At 43.3% G+C, this 22,620-nt stretch overlaps 1 protein-coding gene across 1 annotated transcript in view; it reads left to right on the top strand.

Annotated features, from left to right (window-relative positions):
* BGLU42 (beta glucosidase 42) overlaps positions 1-22,620 on the top strand; it is a 52,880-nt gene that overhangs the window by 19,525 nt on the left and 10,735 nt on the right. The window contains exon 7 of the mRNA XM_077369059.1: positions 14,988-15,210. Within this exon, the coding sequence (XP_077225174.1) occupies positions 14,988-15,210 (223 nt within the window). The remainder of the gene's footprint in view (positions 1-14,987; positions 15,211-22,620) is intronic.

The following is a 22,620-nucleotide window of genomic DNA, read 5'->3' as shown; positions in this document are numbered from 1 at the left end:
GCACTATAGCTGCCCAGTGAGAGGTACGAGGGTCACTCGTGAATTGGCTGACCACTCCTACAACATAGGAAATATCAGGACGAGTGACAGTAAGATATATGAGCTTTCCAACAAGTCTCCTATATCTGCCAGGATCCTCTAATAAGTCTCCCTCTTCTGGAAGGAGCTTTTTATTTGGTTCCATGGGAGTACTAGCAGGTTTGATCCCCAAGGATCTAGTTTCATCCAGAAGATCCAAAACATATTTTCACTGAGATAGGGAAACATTTGTACCAGAGTACAATACCTCAATCCCTAAGAAGTATCGAAGGCGACCAAGATCCTTCGTAGAGAACTGCTTCTGAAGAAAACTCTTCAATAGTTGAATGCCACAAGAGTCACTCCCTGTAATGATAATGTCATCTACATAGACTATGAGAATGACATATCCAACATCAGATTTGAGGCTAAAGACAGAGTGGTCCACCTCACATTGCTTCATACCTTATCCTATGAGCGAATCACTGAACTTGCCAAACCAAGCACGAGGGGATTGTTTGAGGCCATATAGGGACTTGTGAAGACGACAGACAGAGGTGGTCAACTCCCCCTAAGCAACATACCCTGGAGGTTGCTCCATATACACCTCCTCAACCAAAGTGTTATGGAGAAAAGCATTTTTGACATCAAGTTGGTTAAGAGGCTACCCATAGTTGACGGCCAATGAGATAAGGACACGCACAGAGGGTATTTTGGCAACAGGGGAAAAGGTGTTAGTGTAATCAATCCCATAAGTCTGAGTGTATCCTTTAGCAACCAAGCGCGCTTTGAGGCGCTCAACTGTGCCGTCAGGAAGGTATTTGATGGCATAGATCCATCTGCATTCAACTGGGTGAACTCCAAGAGGAGGGGGAACAAGAGCCCAAGTCTGATTCGCCTGAAGGGCGCTCATCTCATCGTCCATAGCAGCCCGCCAGCCAGGGTGTGCCAGTGCTTCCTGCAAAGATTTAGGCAAGGAGACAAAAGATAACGAAGCTACAAAGCCACGAAATGCAGTTGAGAAACGGTCATAAGAGACAAAGACGATAGAGGGTGAGCAGTAGTACGTGAGCGTGTACGAGATGCAATGAGAGAATCTAGTGGAGGGCCAGAAGGCGGCAATACCAATGAAGTAGGTGCGGTGATCTCTGGTTGGGACGAGATTGGCGCAGGCAGAGCTGGAGACGACTGAGGGCGGGATCGACACTGGTAGATCCTAACGGGGCCGGGAACCTGCAGAGGAGGAGGTGGAGACGGAGGAGCCTGCATAGGGGCAGGAAGAGAGGGTACCCCATCGGGAAGCACTTGGAGAGGAAGAGGAACCGAAGAGACTTGTGGAGGAGGAAGACTCGCAAAATACGGAACATACTCGAAGAAGGTAACATCGGCAGAAACAAAGCACCGACGAAAGCTAGGACTGTAACACCTGTATCCTTTCTGGGTGCGGGAGTAACCCAAAAATACACATTGCTCAGCTTGGGGGTCTAGTTTGTCCACACTGGGCCCAGCTTGTGGACAAAACACACACAGCCAAACACGCGAGGGGTAAGAGGAAAGGGTTCACTGTGAGGGTGAAGGACCGAAAATGGGGATTGATTGCTTAAGGTTGACGAAGGAAGACGGTTAGGGAGGAAGCAGGACGTAAGAATGGCATCACTCCAATATACCTTAGGAACATGCATCTGAACAAGAAGAGTACGTGTCATGTCCAGAAGGTAGCCCAACTTCCTCTCAGCAACACCATTTTGCTGAGGTGTATGCACATGAGGATTGGTGTGGAATGCCATGAGTGGCTAAGAAGTCCTGAAACCCACTCGAAGAGGAAAAATACTCTCTAGCATTATCTGTTCGTAAACACTTAAGGGGACACTCATATTGAGTAGTGATTTCAGCATAAAAGGTGCGGAAAGCAGTAAACACTTCAGTACGATTTTTAAGTAAGTAAACCCATGTCATTCGACTAAAATCATCCACGAAGACAATAAAGTATGTATATCCAAAAAAAGACTTGGTCCTCAAGGGACCCCATACATCTGAATGAACCAACGCAAAAGGTCTCAAAACTCTACTATCAAGCCTAGAAGGGAACGACACACGATGGTGTTTTCCGAGTTCACACGACTCGCACTGAAATGGCTGAAGGCTAGAGGAGACAATGGAGGTCCGCCTAAGACGCTGAAGAGATGGATGACCAAGACGACAATGCCATTGATAGGAATCAATAGAGCTGCTCAAAATGGTGGGAGAGGGATGGCACTGGAGGTGATAGAGGCCGCCCAGCTCACGATCCGTTCCAATCGTCTTCCCAGTCGAGAGAGCCTGAAAAACACAATATGAAGGGAAAAATGAGACAGAGCAATGCAAAGATTTAGTAAGCTGGCTGAGTGATAACAAATTAAAATGAGAGGTGGGAACACACAAGACAGATGGTAGAGTTAGACCCTCATGGGGTGACAGAGAACCAGTACCAGAAATGGGAACTTTGGTGCCATCAGCCAGAGTGACAAAACGAGAATGATAAGGAAAGGACTGAAATGATGTAAGGGATTGAGAGCTACCCGTCACATGGTTGGATGCCCCATAATCAATGATCCAGGAGCTAGAGCTAGTGAGAAGGGAAGCAGATGCACTACTTGACTGGGCAACCGCGGCGGATGGAGGGTGGCTGCTAAGGCGGAGACGCTGAAGCTCCTCATAATCAGCTCTGGTGAACTCAAAAGGCTCGTTTGGAAGATCTGAAGTAGAAGACTGGAATGTGCCATCAGTAGGGGACGCAGCAGAGAGGTGGGCAGCGCGAGAATGACGGAGCTCTGGATGAAGCACGAAGCAAGTATCAACACGGTGACCATCCCTCTGACAGTGAGTGCAATATGGCCTACCACGACCACCTGTACCACGGCCACCACCCATCACACGACCACGACCACTGGCAAAGGAGCCGCGAGCACGGCCAAAGGAGCCAGTTCCACGACCAAAAGGACCAGTGCCACGATCGGAAGAAGTCCCAGTATCATAAGAAGCAAGAGCGGAACCCTCTGAAAGAAGCATAGTGGAGGAGCCTCCCGGGGCACACTGCTGAGCACAGGAGTAAATCTCTGGGAGAGAGGGGATGGCCCCCGAGCCAATCATCTGCTAACGGAATGGTAAGAAGTCCGGGCCCAAGGACTCAAGTTAGTGTATAGCCCTAAGCTGATCCCGCTGATGAGCTAGAACCGTTAGATCTGAAGTGAGGGGCATAAAGACATTGAGCTGCTGGCATAGAGAGATAAACCGGCTGTAATGGTCGGAGAGGGATAAGTCACGGCATTCAAGACGAATCCACTCAGAGTAGGTCGCACAGATACGAGTGAGGTTATAAACCCCAGAGAACATGAGAGCAGCATGCTCCCAAATGTCCTTGGCAGTCGCCAAGTCCATCATCGGCCAAGAAATATGAGAAGCCATGCTCTGCCATAGTAACGTGCGAACCATCGCATCATCCTGACGCAACCAGTCATAGGATGGATCTGAGGAGGGTGGAGGACCCCGCTCAATGAGAGACACTTTGCCGCGAGCGAGAAGATAGGTCTCAACAGCCCTCCTCCAGCTAAGATAATTGGAGCCGTCAAGGCGCTCCGAAGTCATCTGGGGAAAGGACTGCTCAACAGAGGGAGTAGGGCTGGCAATTTCACCCGGAAAAGCGGGGATCCGCCCCGCCCCGCCCCGCTTGGGGAGGGGATTCCCCGATTTGAGTGGGGAAGGGAGGGGATTTAAAAAATTCCCCGGTGCGGGGAAGGGGAGGAGAAGGGGATGAAGTTGGCCCCGCCCTGCCCCGCATTAATGCCATTTTTTTCTTGTATTATTTTAAGTGTCTTTTTTTTTGTGGGAAAACTACTGGAAACCCCTTGGATCAAAACATATCTACAAGATTCCCCCAAAATTTTCATAATTTCCATTAGTACAGTTTTGTCCTTGAAATAGCTTTTTATGTTTTCTTTTACCCATAATCCATTGGGCATTGTCCCTCATTATATTAGTATATTACCCTTAGAAATCCCTAAAATCTCTCTTCTCTATCGAACCATCACTGTAAGGCAACATTAAATTCTTTGAAAATCTCCCTCCCCCAAATAAAGGTAACATCTCTCTGATGAGTGATGAGATTTTATATGGTGTGCGCTCGTATAGTCCATTATTTTTCAAAAAGTAATGTATGGGCTACACCATAGGATGATCCAAACCGTCCATTTGATAGGCTACAATTTAAAAGTACTTTACAGGCCACACCATAGATCATCCAAACCGTCCATTTGATGGGCCACAACGTAAATAGATTGCGGCCCAAAAATCATTTCCATAGGATGATTGCAACCCTCCGATCTATAGAAGGTACCATAATATGCAATTCCTCTATAGATCAGAGGGTTGGGATTATCCTATGGAAATGATTTTTGGGCCACAACCTATTTACGTTGTGGCTCATCAAATGGACAGTTTGGATTATCCTACAATGTGCCCATCAAGTGGAAGGTTTGGATCATCCTATGCCTATGGTAGTATGGTGTGCCCATCAAATGGACGGTTTGGATCTTCCTATGGTGTGGCACGTACAGTACTTTTTGGCAAGTGGGATTGGGAATTAGGGATCTGCTAGGGACTATTGATCAATTAAATGAATTTGAGAGCAACCACCTTTGTCCCCATGTTAATAAAATGAATAAGACAAAATCTTAGCCTATGTGGGTTGTGTGGCTACTCTCTCATGCAACAGCCAAGCCGCAACATGCCTGAAGTGATTGTCCCTAGCAAATCTTTAGTTTTAAACCTAACATTTAACAAAGTAAAGTGAGAGAATAAAGTAATTGTCCCCGAAGGATGCGGGGAGGGGAAGGGGAGGGGATGAGGATTAGATATTCCCCGTGGGGAAGGGAGGGGGATTCCCCACCATCCCCGCAGTAGGGAGGGGAAGGGGAGGGGGGAAATTCCCTGCAGAGGGGAAGGAGTAGGGGACCCCAACATCCGGCCCCGACCCGCCCCGCCCCGTTGCCAGCCCTAAGAGGGAGAGTACACTGTGGGATGGTAGCTCAAAGGAGAAGGAGCCCCGGGAGGATCAATCACATTGTCAGTAAGGGAGGGTGAGAGAGGAGGATCCGAAGTATTCGATGGATCCATCGGAAGAGAAAAAGCTCACGACGGCCCGAAAGGAGATGAAATAGAAGAGAAAAAGAGAAGTCACAAGGGCGACTCCATCAGATGAGCGCGGCTCCGACGACACAAGAGAATGAGGAGAGGCATAGAGAGACAATGCACATGAATGAGCATAGTAAAGATTCGGGCCAATGCCGAGAGGAAATCGAAACCGCGAAGAAGAGGAATAATAGAAAGAGGAGATTTAGGCCATTAAATAGGGAGTGGGTGAGGGATTTAGGGTTTTATGAGGTAGAGAATTGAAACCCTTATTTAGCTGTCCAGTGAGTGTAATTTTGAGAATTGAAAGATTCAAAGAAGATTTTTGTGGGGTGGGTCAAATATGAAAGGAGGAATCCCTTTAGTAAAGTGGGATAAGGTTTGTGTTCCTATTAAGAATGGAGGGCTGGGGATCCGGCGATTGAAAGAGTTCAATCGTGCTCTTTTGGGCAAATGGTTATGGCGATTTGGTGTGGAACAATCTTCGTTATGGGTAAAAGTTATTGGGAGTAAGTATGGTTTCTTACAAGGTAAATGGTGTTCGGATGACAAGTATGGTAAGAAAGGAGGGACCATTTGGCGTAATATTTTGAGGTTCAAGCAAAGTTTTGAGGCGGGAATTCGGTTTAAAGTATACGTAGGAGATCACATTAAATTTTGGTTGGGCTCATGGTGTTCCGCCGAACCTCTGGCGGTTCTTTTCCCTGTGTTGTTCTCGGTCGCCTTGGACAAAGAAGTGAAGGTATCTGATTGTTTCGAGAGAATTCAAAACAAGGTGGTTTGGAACTCGTGTTTCAAAAGAAATTTTTTTGAGCGAGAATTACCGGATATCTCTCAGTTGCTTCAACTCATTGAGGGGTGCTATATAAAAAGAAGTGGGGTGGACAAACGGATCTGGATATGGGATTCATCTGGCTTCTTTTCCGTGAAATCCTTTTATTATCAATTGCTGGTTGCTTCTGGATCCCATATTTCTGCTGCTGTTTGGAAGTTTCTGGGCCCCCCATCGGTCTCTTTTTTCAGTTGGGCAGTGTGCAACGGGCGGATTCAGACCATTGATTTTCTAAGAAAAAGGAGTCTGTGCCTGGTGGACCATTGCTCGCTCTGTATGGAGGATGGGGAATCGATTGACCACCTCTTTATTCATTGCAAGGTATCAAGGGAGATCTGGGGCTTCATTCTGGATAGGTTTGGCATTTGTTGGGTCTTCCCAAAGTCTATAGCAGATTTATTTTCGAGTTGGGATTTTGTGCCCTGGAAGAAGAAAGGTAAGGTGCTCTGGAGGTTATGTTTAATAGCATTGTGGTGGGTCATTTGGAAGAAACGAAACTCGAGAGTTTTCGAAGGAGCGGCAAAATCATCGTATTGGTTATATAATAAAATCATAGCGTTAGTTATTTTTTGGGTAAAAAGCAACCCTCTGTTCACTTTCGTATCAGCATTTGATCTTTGGGAGGGGTGGCGCATTGTGTGCTCTGAAGGTTTGAGGAGAGAGAAGAGAAGTCAGAAATGGGAAGCCCCTCCTGAAGGTTCTATTAAACTAAATTTTGATGGGTCCTGTCTGGGTAATCCGGGTCCTGCTGGGATTGGAGGTCTTTGTAGGGACTCCGGAGGGGGAGTATCGTGGGCTTTTGCAGGTCCAATTGGATTGACTGATTCTTCTGAAGCGGAAGTAAGGGCTGCATATCAAGGGATTAAGCGATTAAGTGATAATTTTTACGATAGGGTAATTGTGGAAGGAGACTCTTCAAATGTAATCGGTTGGTTAACGGGGAGAGTGGTCCCTCCATGGAGATCTTTGAGTTACTTTGAGGAAATTTATGATCTCATTGCAGAGTCATCTATGGTTTGTAAGCATGTTAGACGCGAAGCAAATGGGGAGGCGGATTCCCTCGCTAGATCTGGTGTTCTAAAAGAGGGGCTGGAGTGGTTCGATTTCCTTCCTCCATGAGAAGTGTGTGATGTCTTGATGTCTATTTTCCTGTGTTGTTTTATTATTATTTATGTATTCCCTCTTTGTATCTTTGGTGGACCATCTCGGCTTCCCTTTTTTAATATATTACCATTTCAAAAAAATAAAAATGAGGTAGAGGATTTAGAGCTTTAAGAAGAAGGGGAAATTAGGAGTGAAGATTTTGGGGTTTTAGGAGGGAGAAGAAGAGGGAAATAGAGAAAGGAGGAGTGGAGAAAGAGGGACAGCAGGTGGCGGGGGGCAACTAGGGGGGCGCGCAAGGGGGGGCAAGAGGAAGAAGATGGGGCAGTAGTGGGGGTAGGAGGGCGACCGAGGGGGCGCGCAGGGGGCGAGAGGAAGAAGAAGGGGCAGCAGGGGGGAAGACCGGGGGGGCGAGAGGAAGAAGAAGGGGCAGCATTGGGGTGCAGGGGGGGCGCGCAGGAGGAGAAGAAGAAGAAGAGGGAAGAAGGAGAAGAGTGGGAAATGGGTTTAGGTCATGGGGTTGGGTGGAGAGAGTGGAGAAGAAGAAGAAGAAGAAGAAGAAGAAGAAGAAGAAGGAGAAGAATCTCCAATTTGGTCCCTAGGGCACAAAAACCCTAAGGCTTTGATACCATGTTGGAGAAGAACCAAAATGAGAGAATGGAATGAGTTAGGGTCTCTCCCCTTCACTCAAGTATATATAAGATGGGAAAGAGGAAAAGACTACTATGCCCTTATGGCAAACATACATAGAAACACACATAAATATCCAACATTAATCATCTTAAACTCTTGAGGAACAAATCCTATTACATAATTCCAAAGGCAAAAATAGAATATGTATCCATTTTGATTATGCTTGAATTCATGAATAAACGCTATAAGCTTCGATGTCGGATCAAATAAAAATGGATCAATATAATTTGATGAAAAAATTGATTTAATTCTTTTCCATTCACACATCTCTTCAATATCCATCGGTTCACCTAATATGTTGTCCAATCCAATCCCTTTGGTGATGAATTCATTAAATTGCCGTTGAAATTCCCTATGCTCATCATTAGCTTCAACATCAAGTAGAGCATAATATATGCCATGACTCTTGGTCTCTTGATCAAATTTGTTTTCGTAAAGAAAAAAGTTACTCTCCTTCACTTTCTTGAACCTTGCAACTTCGAAATTCATAGGCCTCGTCTCGGTCTCAAGATTGACATTGTTGACTATCTCTTGTGCCACCACATTCTCACAACGGCCACCATCAATGATAAGATTGCACATCTCTTCATTTGACATATATCCTTTATGAAAAATATTATGCGCCAATCCGTGAGGATTTTCTTCCACTACGGCCTTATTCATAGCATGCCGAATAACTAATGCCTCGCCACGATCATTCCAAATGATCTCATCACTCTCATCATCATTGTTGTCATCAAAATGTGGTTGTTCATCTAGAACATTCAATACAACGGAAGTAGTGCATTCTATGAAGATATCCGATTGTATCTTTCCTTCAAACTCGGATACCTCCACCTTAACATCATTGAAACGTTGACGTAAAGGGGAACGTCTCGAAGAAGAACCGTCACTCTCTCCTTGGCATTGGTGTGGCCGAGAGAAAGGGTTGACGTCCGACTCCGATCCATTGCTTTCCTCCACCTCAGTTTGTGGACTAGCTTGAACGTTTTTACTCATGTATTTATCTATTTAAATAGTATCAAACATCTGTAATGAGAGTTTTAGTTGAGGAAGAAAAGCTTTTCTAAGCATTTTGCAAGAATTTCACTTCATATTTCCCTCCACAACCCAAAGGATTGCATTTCGCCGATTCGAACGGTATCAACACGGATCTGGATGTCCCTCTTATTATGATTCAACCCGTCCGACTTATTGTGATTCAACCTGTAACAAACTCCACAAGTGATTTAGAACTTGGTGAATTTAAATCTGCACCTCACTAGATCATAGGTTTTATTATTCTCAAATAACCACTTAATACATCCTTGGTTCGTCTGCAACTGATCGATGCCATTTTATCAAGATAGAAATGTGCCACCCATAGTTGAATATAGACCCATACCTTTGCCAAACATAGGGTTTCATTACGCTGAAGCTGTTAATGTCTTCAATGTAAGTGTGTCAATCAATTTATTATTCTCATAAGACCTGCTCGTCCTTGTTGCATGGATCATGTTGACTCATTACATAAAGAACCTTTCATTAAATGGGAGATTCCAGTAGATAAACGGATTTGTTCCTTCATGGATGTAAAATGTGTTGAGAGAGGTAGAGAAAAGAGAGAAAGTAAAGAGTGAGAGAAAAGATTGAGTTAGGGTTCTCCACCTCACTCATGTAATATAAATAATAAAGAGTGAAGTACAAAGACAAGTATGCCCTTGGGCATTACAAAAAAAACCTAAAGACCTGTTAACACTCCCCCTCAAGCTGGAATGTAGATATCTAACATTCCTAGCTTGTTACAATTATCAACTAACTTAGCTCTACTTAGAGGCTTTGTGACCATGTCTGCTAATTGATCTGTAAATCTGGTAAACACAGGAGATATGTAGCCTCGTTGAATCAAATCTCTAATGAAATGACAATCCACTTCAATATGTTTGGTCCTCTAATGGAAGACTGGATTCGTGGCAATGTAAATGGCGGATTTGTTGTCACAGTATAACTGAGCTGGAGAAGGAGGAAATCCAATCTCTAAAAGTAAAGAACGTAGCCACATGAGTTCGCCACTCGTATGAGACATAGCTCTATTTTGACACGACATCTTGTTTCTTACTTCTCCATGAAACAAGATTACCTCCAATAAAGGTGCAATATCTTGTAGTAGCCGCCTATCAGCCGGAGATCCTGCCCAGTCTGCATCAGTGTATCCTTCAATTCTCTGGTGCCCATGCCTCTGAAATAACAACCCTTTACCTGGCGAACTCTTCAGATATCTCAATATCTGAAGTACATCAGCCCAGTGTGAAGTGCGAGGTGAGCTCATATGCTGGCTAACAGCGCTAACTGCAAAGGTAATATCTGGACGTGTAACGGTAAGATAAATGAGCTTACCAACTAAGCGTCTGTATCGCCCTGGATCTTCTAACAAGACTCCCTCCTCAGGGAGTAATTTCATATTCTTGTCCATAGGAGTTGAGGCAAGCCTTACTCCTAAACAACCTGTCTCATCAAGAAGATTCAGAACATACTTCCTTTGTGAGAGGTAGATACCCCTAGTCGAATAGGCAACCTCAATGCTCAGGAAATACCGAAGACGACCCAAATCCTTAGTAGAGAACTCTGTCTGAAGGAAGGATTTGAGCCTCTGAATGTCACCTTGTATCGCTACCAGTGATAATGATATCATCGACATATACTATCAACAGAACACAACCAGCCTGAGACTGAAAACTGAAGATGGAGTGATCAACTGCGCACTGCTTCATGCCAAAGCGAATAAGTGTAGCACTGAACTTCCCAAACCAGGCTCTCGGAGATTGTTTGAGACCATAAATGGATTTCCTCAAACGGCAAACAAGAGAAGATCTCTCCCCCTGAGCAACATATCCAGGAGGTTGCTCCATATAGACCTCTTCCCCCAAATCACCATGAAGAAAGGCATTCTTTACATCCAACTGATGAAGATGCCAGCCATGATTCACAGCAAGGGATAGTAGGACACGGACAGAAGGAATTTTCGCAACTGGTGAAAAAGTCTCGTCATAATCAATCCCATATGTCTGCGTGTACCCTTTGGGAACAAGTCGAGCCTTAAGGCGCTCAACTGTGCCATCAGGAAGGTGCTTGACTGCATAAACCCAGCGACAACCAACGGGGCGAGCACCATATGGTAGAGGGACCAAATCTCATGTCTGATTGGCCTGAAGGGCCTGCATCTCAAGATTCATAGCCGCCCGCCAGCCTTGATGATCAAGTGCCTCCTGTAGAGTCTTAGGTAGAGAAATAGAGGACAAAGGCGAAACAAAACTACGAAATACAGGGGTGGGAAATTCATAAGACACAAAAGAGGAAATGGGATGAGTAGTACTGCGAGACCGAGTGCGAGAGGCAATGGGAGAGTCAAAATGTACCTCAGAAGTGGGGATCTCCGACTGATTTGGCCCGACGCTGATACTGCTTCAATGGTGGAGGTAGAGGGGCTGCACAAGGCGCTGGCGTCGGCATAACAGTAGAATCAACTGTAGGGGAGGAACTGGACACCGGAGGTGTAGAACGAGGGATGGGATCAGGAAGAACCGAAAGAGGAAGAACATGAGTATGCGAGGAATCCTCCTGAAGTGTAGAGGGGAAGAGATCCAACGAGATGGATGGACTAAAAAATGACTGAGTCTCAAAGAATGTAACATCCGCCGAGACAAAGGATCGTCGCAGGCGAGGGCTGTAGCAACGATAACCTTTTTGGGTCCGAGAGTAACCTAGAAAGATACACCGTTCGGCCCGAGGATCCAACTTATCTAATCTTGACCCAAGAACGTGGACAAAGCATAAACAGCCAAAAACTCGAGGTGTAAGAGGGAAAGGGTCAGAGGTAGGACGGAGAATCGAGAACGGAGAGGTGCCACCAAGGACCGAAGAGGGAAGCCTATTCGCCAGGTAGCATGCTGTGAGTACAACATCAGCCCAATAGGTCTTAGGGACCCGCATTTGAAAGAGTAGTGTCCGGGCCCCATCTAACAAGGAGCGAAGCTTCCTCTCAGCCACTCCATTCTGCCGAGAGGTATGAGCACATGAGGACTGATGAAGAATGCCTCGCGAAGAGAGGAATTCCTGAAAACCATTTGAGTAAGAGAAATATTCCTTTGCATTGTCAATGTGAAGACATTGGATAACACATGAGAATTGATTACTAACTTCAGCATAGAAATCACGAAACACAGAAAAAACTTCAGAACGATCTTTTATTAAATAAGTCCATGTCATACGTGAATAGTCATAAATAAAGATCACAAAATAGCGAAATCCAAATAAAGAGGTAGTCCTCGCAGGACCCCATACATCAGAATGAACAACAGCAAAAGGGTGTGAAGCCCGACTAACAGTCCTAGAGGAAAATGGCACACGATGATGCTTCCCAACTTCACAGGCCTCACACTGAAAAGACCTAACAGATGAAGAAACGAAGGGAATCCTGCGGAAATGCTCCATAGACGGGTGACCTAGACGGCAGTGCCACTGGTATGCATCAATCGAGCCATGTAGAATCAGATGGGACAGAGTGCAGTCGAGACGATAAAGGCCATCCACCTCACGGCCCGAGCCCATCGTCCTCCCAGTCGAGAGATCCTGAAAAAGACAATATGAAGGAAAAAATGAGATAGAACAATGAAGATGCTTTGTGAATTGACTAACAGAAAGTAAACTGAAAGGTGACTTGGCGACACAGAGCACATATGATAATGTAATGCCTGGTGAAGTGGAACAACGGCCAACACCAGTGATAGGAGAGGTACTCCTATCAGCAAGAGTAATAGAACGTGAAACAACATGATGAAAATCATGTAAGGATGACTGGGTACCTGTCATGTGATGAGATGCTCCCGAATCAATAATCTAGGAGCTATAACTAGAGAGGAACGAAGCAGGAGAACTACCTGGCTGAACAAGACCAGCAGTAGGAGGGCGGCTGGCAGATCTGAAACGCTGTAGCTCATCATAATCGGCACGAGAGACGACCATCTGATCGGTCGGAGTAGTCAGTGGGGTCTGTGAGGGGCTGTCAATAGGAGCAGGCGAATCTGGAAGGGCAAGATGTGCAGTACGGCCCTGACGAGGATCTGGAGTGTGACGCAGCTCAGGATGGAGATCAAAGCATGTCTCGTGATAGTGACCCTCACGCCTACAATGAGTACAATAGGGCCGAGCTCGACCTCCACGGCCACCCTCTCGGCCGCCGCCACGCCCGCCTCGGCTAGTATCGCGACCAAAAGTGCCTCCTCCTCGGGAAGGGCGGTCAGCGGCTCCATAAGCAACAGTAGTCAAGACATCCACGGGAGTAGGAACAATAATGCCAAGTGCGCACTGCTAAGCTCTTAAAAATACCTCCTGAAGAGTGGGTACAGTACCAGACCCAAGGATGTGCTGTCGAAGATGAGTGAACTCTGGTCCAAGACCCTCAAGGAAATGAACAACATGGAGCTGATCCCGTTGTCTGGCTGCCGTGGTAAGATCAGTGGTGAGAGGCATAAGAGCATCTAGCTGCTGGCAATATGAGACAAACCGTCTGTAGTAATCATGGACTGTAGAATCACCGCGCCTGTGACCCATCCAGCGTGAGTAAGTGTCGCAGAGACGGGCGACATTCCCCTCACCAGAATATAATGCCGCAGTGAGCTCCCATACCTTTTTGGCAGTAGGGAGATTCATCATGGTGCTAGCAATGGCAGGGGTCATACTCTGCCATAGAAGTGTACGAACAAGGGCATCATTTACATCCCAATCATCAAAGGTAGGGTCAGTCTCAAGAGGGGGATCACGACGAATAATAGAAATCTTTCGTCGGGCCTTCAGATATGTCTCCACAGCAATCTTCCAAGTCAAATAGTTGGATCCATCAAGACGGGAAGTGGTAATCGGTGGGAATGACGCATCCACCGAAGACAAAGACGACGACGCAGCCTGACGCGGCTGGGAACTAGTAGCCATAGCCGGAGTACGAATAGTAGAGTCCTCAATACTAGGGGTATCTTCCATAAGAGACCGGCAAGAAGACTGAAAAGGACCAACAACGAGCAAGTAGAGACAAGGATGAAGACTATAAGCAAGCTAATAGACCGCGGCTTCGTGAGGACAACATATGCATAAGGGAGGCATGAGACAGCCTCACGACATAAAGACAAAGTCGAGACAACTCCGAGCCACAAACATCGCAATGATGTAAGTACAAATACAGAACAACACCATGAAGATAGTGATCAAGAAAATCTAGGGCATAGCTATGACCCAAAAGAGAAAGAAGAGATTATGATGGATCAGATTAGGGCAAGGAAGAGTGGGGAAAAGAGGGTACTGTAGCAGGAACGGTAGCGATGTACTGTAGCGATTTACTGTAGCAGTAATGTAGCGATGTACTGTGGCGTGTACTGTAGCAGTAGGGGTTATGGTTAGGGTTAGGGATGGAGAAGATGGAGGTGGAGGTTAACGTTAGGGTTAGGGAAGAAAGAAGGAAAGAGAAGAAAAAATAAAATAAAAATGGCCCTAGGCATCCATGCCCTAGAGCTCTGATACCACGTTGAGAGAGGTAGAGAAAAGAGAGAAAGTAAAGAGTGAGAAAAGATTGAGTTAGGGTTCTCCCCCTCACTCATGTAATATAAATAATAAAGAGTGAAGTACAAAGACAAGTATGCCCTTGGGCATTACAATAAAAACCTAAAGACCTGTTAACAAAATCTAATAGTTGTTTCATATCAACTTGAAGTGGGAGTTCCCTACCAATGTAATAAACTTCCACTACAAGAGTGAAACTATGTATTTCTTAGATTATTTCATAAATAAAAAATATAATTTTCTTGTGTATTTTAGTCATAAATTCACTTCTCATTGTCATTTTTGGCATCTATTAAGGCTGATGATGCTACGGTGATATGGGAATCTTGATAATTTTAGGCTTAGCATCTGAGTATCCCATGCAATAAATGGTTTATGTGGGACTTGATAATTTTAGAATCTACAGAGTATCCCGTGCTATAAATGGTTTATACGAGACTCAAATATCTTGGCAAACTTTTTTTCCCTCTCCAATGACTCTTTTAAAGTTCCAACAAATTATATACTCTGTTGCACTTAATTCTTTTAGAAAATATAGTTGTATTTCATCTAATGAAGAGATTTCATTTCTTGCGTTGCAAGCGTGCAGAAAATACTTCGCAATCTATGCAGAAGCTTGCTTTGCGAATTTTGGAGACAGGGTGAAGCATTGGATCACGATTAACGAGCCTCTACAAACTGCAGTGAATGGTTATAGTACTGGGATATTTGCTCCTGGAATAATAGAAAGTTCATCTGAACCGTATTTGGCCACACACTACCAGCTCTTAGCCCATGCAACCTCTGTTGCTGTGTACAAAGATAAATATAAGGTATGCAGTTCAAGACACCGTCATGTCATTTCTTTCTAGGCTCTGGATTCTTTGTATTATGTTTTAGTCTAATCGTCAAAAGAAACAGTTTTACTCTTCTATTCATTGGACATGATAATGACTCATAATTAATATTCTCATCAGTTACTACAGGCCTTTAGTCTAGCCCTCCCCAGACCCCACAATGGCGGGAGCCTCGTGCACTTGGCCGCCCTTTTTATCAGTTACTACAGGACATAATCTTCCCATTTGTCTTTTCAAAAAAAGCAAAAATAAATCTTCCCAATTGTTTGGCCACTTGTGTCAATTTGACATTTTCATACCCGAAACAGGTATGTTATAATACAGGGACTATGTGTAGTCTAACTCATGACCTGGTAAGATTGAGGCTTTTTAGGAATAGGCAGTCTCACTAGAAAATAAAACTCTCAATAAAATGTTGGAAGAATCTGATAAACAAGTATAAATGTTCTGAAAAATATAAGGGCACTCTTTTCTTCTTTTCTACCGTGTTATAGAACTTAGGAAATGGGATGTGGATTTCTATATGATTCGCTCAAAAGGTTTCCCCCAGTTCTTTATTCTGACATGGATGATACACAACATAGTCGCGAGCAATTTTTGTCTCGGGAAAATTTCTGAAACTGCACTGTGTTGAAGAAAGATGCATCCCTTATTTATGAAACTTCCCTCAAAATTATTAGTTTATGTGCGGATGAAAGAAACTATAAAATACAATGAAAAAACAACCAAAAGTCGTGATCGCAGGATAGGTTGAAAAAACCCTAAAATTCCGTCTTTTCTTGAAGAATAAAGGGAGAAAAGGGGCCTCCCTTTTCTTGATTCAATTATCTAAACAGTCGAAAGGACGCAAAAAATTAAAGAAAAACTTATGAAAATTGAGCCCACTACTGATAGTTCATCACATGCATCAATTTAAAAGAGAAAATTTAAAGAAAAAATGCAGCTGGAATCCACAGAGACAGCCCACAAAAACCTAATAATCCCTATCAAAGCATAAACATAAACTAGATTAAAAACATGCGGATGATCTTCAGGGACCTCTAGTATTGATAATCCCCTCCAGTCACAAGTTTTGTGTTTCCATTTACGAACTTGCATGGATAAGTTTTGATATTAAACTTGTCCACAACCTGCTCTTCATCATTCTCCCCTGGTTGCGAAGGGTTCACCTTTGAATCTAAGGGATCGTTGTGGAATCATCGCCATAATGTAGAACTAGATGCATCAAGTTAAAAAGTCGGAAGTCTTCAAGCACTTTGTCTTTGTAACTTTAGGCGACATGCGTTGCCTTCATCTTCTCAATCTCTTTGTATCTTATTGCTGTGCAGATGTAGGACTGGGAAGAGAAATAGAAGATAGAGGAGAAAGAGAAGAAGAAGAAGAATAGAAGAGGAAGAATAGGAGAAGAAGAGAAGAGGGAAGAAGACAATAACTAGAAATAGAAGAAGAGAGGAATTAGAGGGGAGAAAATCTGTATTCCAATCAATTAATCATCGAAAACTAATTAAAGTTCCATACATGAGGCCTATATATAGGCAATGGAGATGAAATTCCATGGAAAATAAAAGCCCTAAAACTAAAACATGAAAATAGAAATCCTAGAAACTAAATAACTCAACTCAACTCAACTCAACAAAGCCTTTGTCCCAAACTAGTTGGGGTCGGCTAAATGAATCCTTTTGAAAAAATTCATGAAGAATCCTAGAAACTAAATAACATGGAAAATAAATCTCTAAAACCCTAATCTACATCATTCTCCCTCGCTTGAAAAGAACTTGCCCTCGAGTTCTAGTCCGCCTGGATCAAATATGTAGACGATCCACTGAAGCAGTTAGAGTCGTAAGCCATCAGAGGCACTCTTGATGTCTAATGCTCGTGACAACCGTGAGAAGCGTTTGAAATGCCGGTGGAGCAAGAGGGCAAAAATCGCCCATGTAGAATCATAAGAACACAAACCACTATGGAGAAGTAAACTGGCTGGGAAGATATTGACATACTCCTCCTGGATCGGCATGATAGCTATGGGATGTCCCAATCCATGACCAGCCTCAATAAAGTCATCATCCGCTGGTATCTCATCTGGCTCAATGAAATCAACAATAAAGTCATTCGCTGGAACCATATCTAGTTCAGTGTTGTCAGGCTGACAATCCTCCCGATGATCATCACATGCACTGAAATCCACTGTCCCAACCTCCACAATCATCTTGATCGGAAACAGTATAATCAATCTTGTTACTGTGCTCATGTACTCAACATCCTCAATGAACTGCTCATGCTCTACATGCTCTGGCAATCCCTCATCAGTCACTGGACTCTCTAGCTTTATATCTTCCATCTCTGATCCTGTATCTGCCATCATGGGCTCTGTATCTGATATAATTTCGAGCTCAATAACTAGAATGGTCTCATCCACAATGTCAGTTGGATCATCGTGCGGCTCCTAAGTAGTGTTAGCAAATTCCTTCTCCCCTTTGTTGAGAACTATCATCATCATAACGTGGTAGGGGAGAAGTAGCTAAGTGGCTCTACAAATCCCACTCATGCATGTGACGCTCGAGATATCTGTTTGCTGCTTCAATTTCGGCTTCTCGTGCACGTCGAGTGGCTTCTTCACGTTGAGCTGCTTCTTCACGTTGTGCGGCTTTTTTTCCTCGAGTGGCTTCATGCATCAATCTGATTTCGTACCGATGTACCAATATCGTATAAGTACTCATCCCATCGACGAAATGGAGGCTCTGCTTCGGCACGATGCTCCTGCACCGTGCATATCCAGAACGACTGGGCTTGTCGTCTTGCAGTTTCTCTGGCTCGACAAATGGTCATTCGATGATCATTGCCATAATACTCATGATATGTGTCCAAAACATCGATCCATCGTAGACATGCATCCGAATAATAGCTATAGGGAGTATAACCATGACAATTCGATGATCATACCCATTAAAATATGGAATAAATGGTGGAGCCATTGGAATCAGTATCAAAAATAAAAACAACCGTTTGATCTATCTATCATGTCGAAAGAAACACAATGCCTGTCGTGGATCTCAGATCGGATTCCCGGATAGCCTGGATCAGTGGTCAGACCAAAACAGACAGACGGTCAATGTTGCTCGAAGTAGTGCTTGCGCTCGCTGGTTGCTGCCGAGAGTGGGTCTCAATATACTCCTCAAGTTGTCACAAACAACTTTTGTGTTGATGGCGAGATCAAATTTTGAGCAAAAATGGCCCAAGAGAAGAGAGAGAAAATGTGATAGAGAGAGGAGAGAGAAAGTGGAGAGATAAAGAGAGAAAATAATTCTGATTTTTTTTTCCTTTTCTTTTTCTTTATTTTTTCTCTTTTTCTAACTTCTCTTACTGACGTGATAGAGTAGAATCTGTCACGTGAGTTACTTAATTGGGGGGGGAGTGCACAAGCGAATAAAAGGGTCAAATTTGTTCCCAATTACTATAAGTGAGGGTGCTTAAGGAAAAGGGGAGGTTAACCTACCAAAAAAAACTATTCCTTTTTTTGTTTTGCCGTAGACTTACTCACATGAGAGAAACGTCATGTAAATCACTTATATTAAAAAGCAAGAGGAGGGGGTGGCCAATGGGAAGAAGGGGGGAAGTAATTACCCTTTTAATAAAGGAAATTTACCTCTGATCTTTATCCTTTCTTTTCTAGTAACCAGAGAAAGATGGTCTCGGGACTCCTTCAACCCTATATATGTATATTTCTTTTTTTGATCTCCTTCTCTATCACGAAACAACGGCGTGGCTAGGGTTAAGGTGCTGTTGAGGATGGAGAATGTATGGGGCTGATTTGGGTTATGGAAAAGTGATGGTGTATTGGAACGAACTTGGTATGCTCGATCAATAAGAGGGTATGTTCGGCTAACTATAAGGAAAAGAGGAGGGAGTTGGGTTTTAAGGGTTACGGCTTGGGAAAGGTGATTGTTTGAGTTTTGGCTTAGTTAGGGTTTAGTTTTTGGGAAATAGAGAAGATGGTGAACTGGTTTTGGGGAAGATGTCTGTCGGCAGCGAAGAGTGGCTTTGGGTGTTTTGATTTTGAAGCCACCGATCTTCGAGTGCTTGTATCTTAGGAAGACTTGGGTCTTTGCTTTGATACCAAATTGATGTAGGACTGGGAAGAGAAATAGAAGCTAGAGGAGAAAGAGAAAAGAAGAAGAATGGAAGAGGAGGAATAGGAGAAGAAGAGAAGTGGGTAGAAGAAGAGAACTAGAAAAAGAAGAGAGGAATTAGAGGGGAGAATATATGTATTCCAATCATGAGGCCTGTATATAGGAAATGGAGATAAAATTCCATGGAAAATAACAGCCCTAAAACTAAGAGAAAAGTCAAATTTGTTCCCAATTGCTATAAGTGAATAAAAGGGTCAATTTGTTCCCAATTACTATAAGTGAGGGTGCTTAAGGAAAAGGGGAGGTTAACCTACCAAAAAAAACTATTCGTTTTTTTCTTTTGCCGCAGACTTACTCACATGAGAGAAACGTCATGGGAATCACTTATATTAAAAAGCAAGAGGAGGGGGTGGCCAATGGGAAGAACGGGCGAAGTAATTACCCCCTTATAAAATATGAGTTGCTTTTTAATACAGGAAAATTACCTCTGATCTTTATCCTTTCTTTTCTAGTAACCAGAGAAAGATGGTCTCGGGACTCCTTCAACCCTATATATGTATATTTCTTTTTTTGATTTCCTTCTCTATCACGAAACAACGGCGTGGCTAGGGTTAAGGTGTTGTTGAGGATGGAGAATGTATGGGGCTGATTTGGGTTATGGAAAAGTGATGGTGTATTGGAACGAACTTGGTATGCTCGATCAATAAAAGGGTATGTTCGGCTAACTATAAGGAAAAGAGGAGGGAGTTGGGTTTTAAGGGTTACGGCTTGGGAAAGGTGATTGTTTGAGTTTTGGCTTAGTTAGGGTTTAGTGTTTGGGAAATAGAGAAGATGGTGAACTGGTTTTGCGAAGAGTAGCTTTGGGTGTTTTGATTTTGAAGCCACCGATCTTCGGAGTGCTTGTATCTTAGGAAGACTTGGGTCTTTGCTTTGATACCAAATTGATGTAGGACTGGGAAGAGAAATAGAAGCTAGAGGAGAAAGAGAAAAGAAGAAGAATGGAAGAGGAGGAATAGGAGAAGAAGAGAATTGGGTAGAAGAAGAGAACTAGAAAAAGAAGAGAGGAATTTGAGGGGAGAATATCTGTATTCCAATCATGAGGCCTGTACGTAGGAAATGGAGATAAAATTCCATGGAAAATAACAGCCCTAAAACTAAGACATGAAAATAGAAATCCTAGAAACCATAATCACCAAATGAGAAGCAATTTAGAGTCAAAATAGTACACACATAGTCCCCTACATCAAATGCCATCTCCTGTGCTTGTCTTCTTGAGCTTTATACTTGGCATTTACCATCTTTAACCTCTCTTTTACTTGTTCATGGATGTTGCAAACTCAGGTTCACAAATGATTTTTTGATAATTTAGGAGCAATATAAAGGTTTTAACTCAACAAAAACAGCAACATACATTACCAAATCAGCATAAACAGATCATAAATAATCAAATACAAAAGGATTTTCAAAGAAATGCTAAGATTAAGAGTTCAACCATCAAATAAATTAAATTCATCCAAATCATGCTCCACACAATAATTCCCAAAAGGTAAACACCTATCTGATAAATAAAAATCAGATCTTAGTCAAATCTATCCTAGTAAATCTGATCTGAAAAGAAAATACCTAAGGAGAGTGGGATTCAAACATCTAAGCTATGAGGTCTCTAACTGATGAACTAACGAGGCCTTTATCAATGTTTTATTGCCTCACCGTGCACAAGTGAATGGACTGGTCGTGTTCTCCTAAGGGTTACGACGTTTTTGGGAGCCTCAAGCCCAATATCTATGCTAATGCGATTAGGGGCAATTCTAATTTCGTCTAACAGGTCCGAGTGCTGGTCCAACATAACCTGAGTTTGTTGTTGCCAAACCCCTCAGGGTTGGACTTGTCTTAGTGATAGTCTGTATGTGTCTAATCGATGCTTAGAACAACCCTCCGAACACTGGAAAGACACTAAGACACCTAAACAATAATAGAGTGACACTACACAATGTAACTGACCTGGGATAGACCCTACGACTTAGGACAACACTAGTTATTCAATTCCTACCTTAAGTCACCCTAATGGGCAAGATTGACTAAAATAGTCTCAAAAGGTATTTGATTGAAAGCCTAGATGGTTTATGGTTATGGAACTGACCAGGAATCACAGCTCCGAGCTCCGATACCAAATTTGGTGCAAACTTATAGGTTCGCAGATGACATTTTGGTAATTTAGGAGCAATATATGGGTTTTAAGTCTTAACTCAACAAAAATAGTAACATACATTAACAAATACATCCCCAAATCAGCATAATAGATCACAAATAATCAAATACAACAAGGACTTTGAAAGAAATTCTAATCTTAAGAGTTTAATGAAATGAAATGAAATGCAAATAATATCTTTCCATTCTTTTATCCTTCCGACTATTTCGGTTGAATTTGAGGAATTTCGATCATATTTGAGGAATTTCGGGAATTTTGGTCAAAATTTCAGGGAAAAAATGACGTGAAAGGAAATCATGTGGATTTCATTTCAGTGGGGATGAAAATGGAAATGGTAACATCTCAGGTATTTCGGAGAAATTTAAAACTATGGTTTTTCGAATAAGATTGATTACAGTTCTTTCTTTCCTCATTCTCTTTCTTCCTTCTTCTTCCCCCTCTTTCCCTTTCTTACCTCTTCTTCCCCCTTTTCTTTTTAAAAGGTACCTCTTCTTCCCCCTCTTTCCCTTTCTTCCTCTTTTCCTCTTCTTTTCTTCTTCTCTTCTCTTTTTTTCTGTTTTCTCCTCTTTCTTATCTTTCTCTTCCCCTGGCCTGCATCATTGTGTGAAAAAATTATTCCTCCGTAGCCGATCTTCTGACTCATCCCTGGGAGTTAGCATGACCTTTCTGCACAATTAGCAACTTAGGCACATCTCCTTGCACAATGACATCATCGAGATCCTCAGTATCCTACACAGGATCTTCCTCCAATTTTTCACCTTCTCTATCGTCTATCAACAAAACCTTGCATTCTGGTCATCCTTCTGGCAATTGCTAAAAGTATGTCCGGCCTCTCCACACTTGAAGTAACCCGAGGTTTAATTTGCTGCTAAGGATTTGCAGCAGGTGTGGATGTCACATGATTTGGGAGTGCGACTGTGGAGGAGGCTCTCTGCTGTCTAGAACCAGTTGGGAGCTCTGTTACCAATGTCTGGCATGTCACGGTTTTGTCCGGTGCATCTGCGATCCACAGGTAATTTTTTTTCCAACGTGAAGTCTCTCTAATGTGCT

This window comes from Tasmannia lanceolata, unplaced genomic scaffold (assembly GCF_043159265.1).
Source record: "Tasmannia lanceolata isolate RefF3 unplaced genomic scaffold, GAP_Taslan_0.1 ptg000026l, whole genome shotgun sequence".
Classification (NCBI taxonomy): Eukaryota; Viridiplantae; Streptophyta; class Magnoliopsida; order Canellales; family Winteraceae; genus Tasmannia; species Tasmannia lanceolata.
This window is presented reverse-complemented; position numbering and strand designations above follow the sequence as displayed.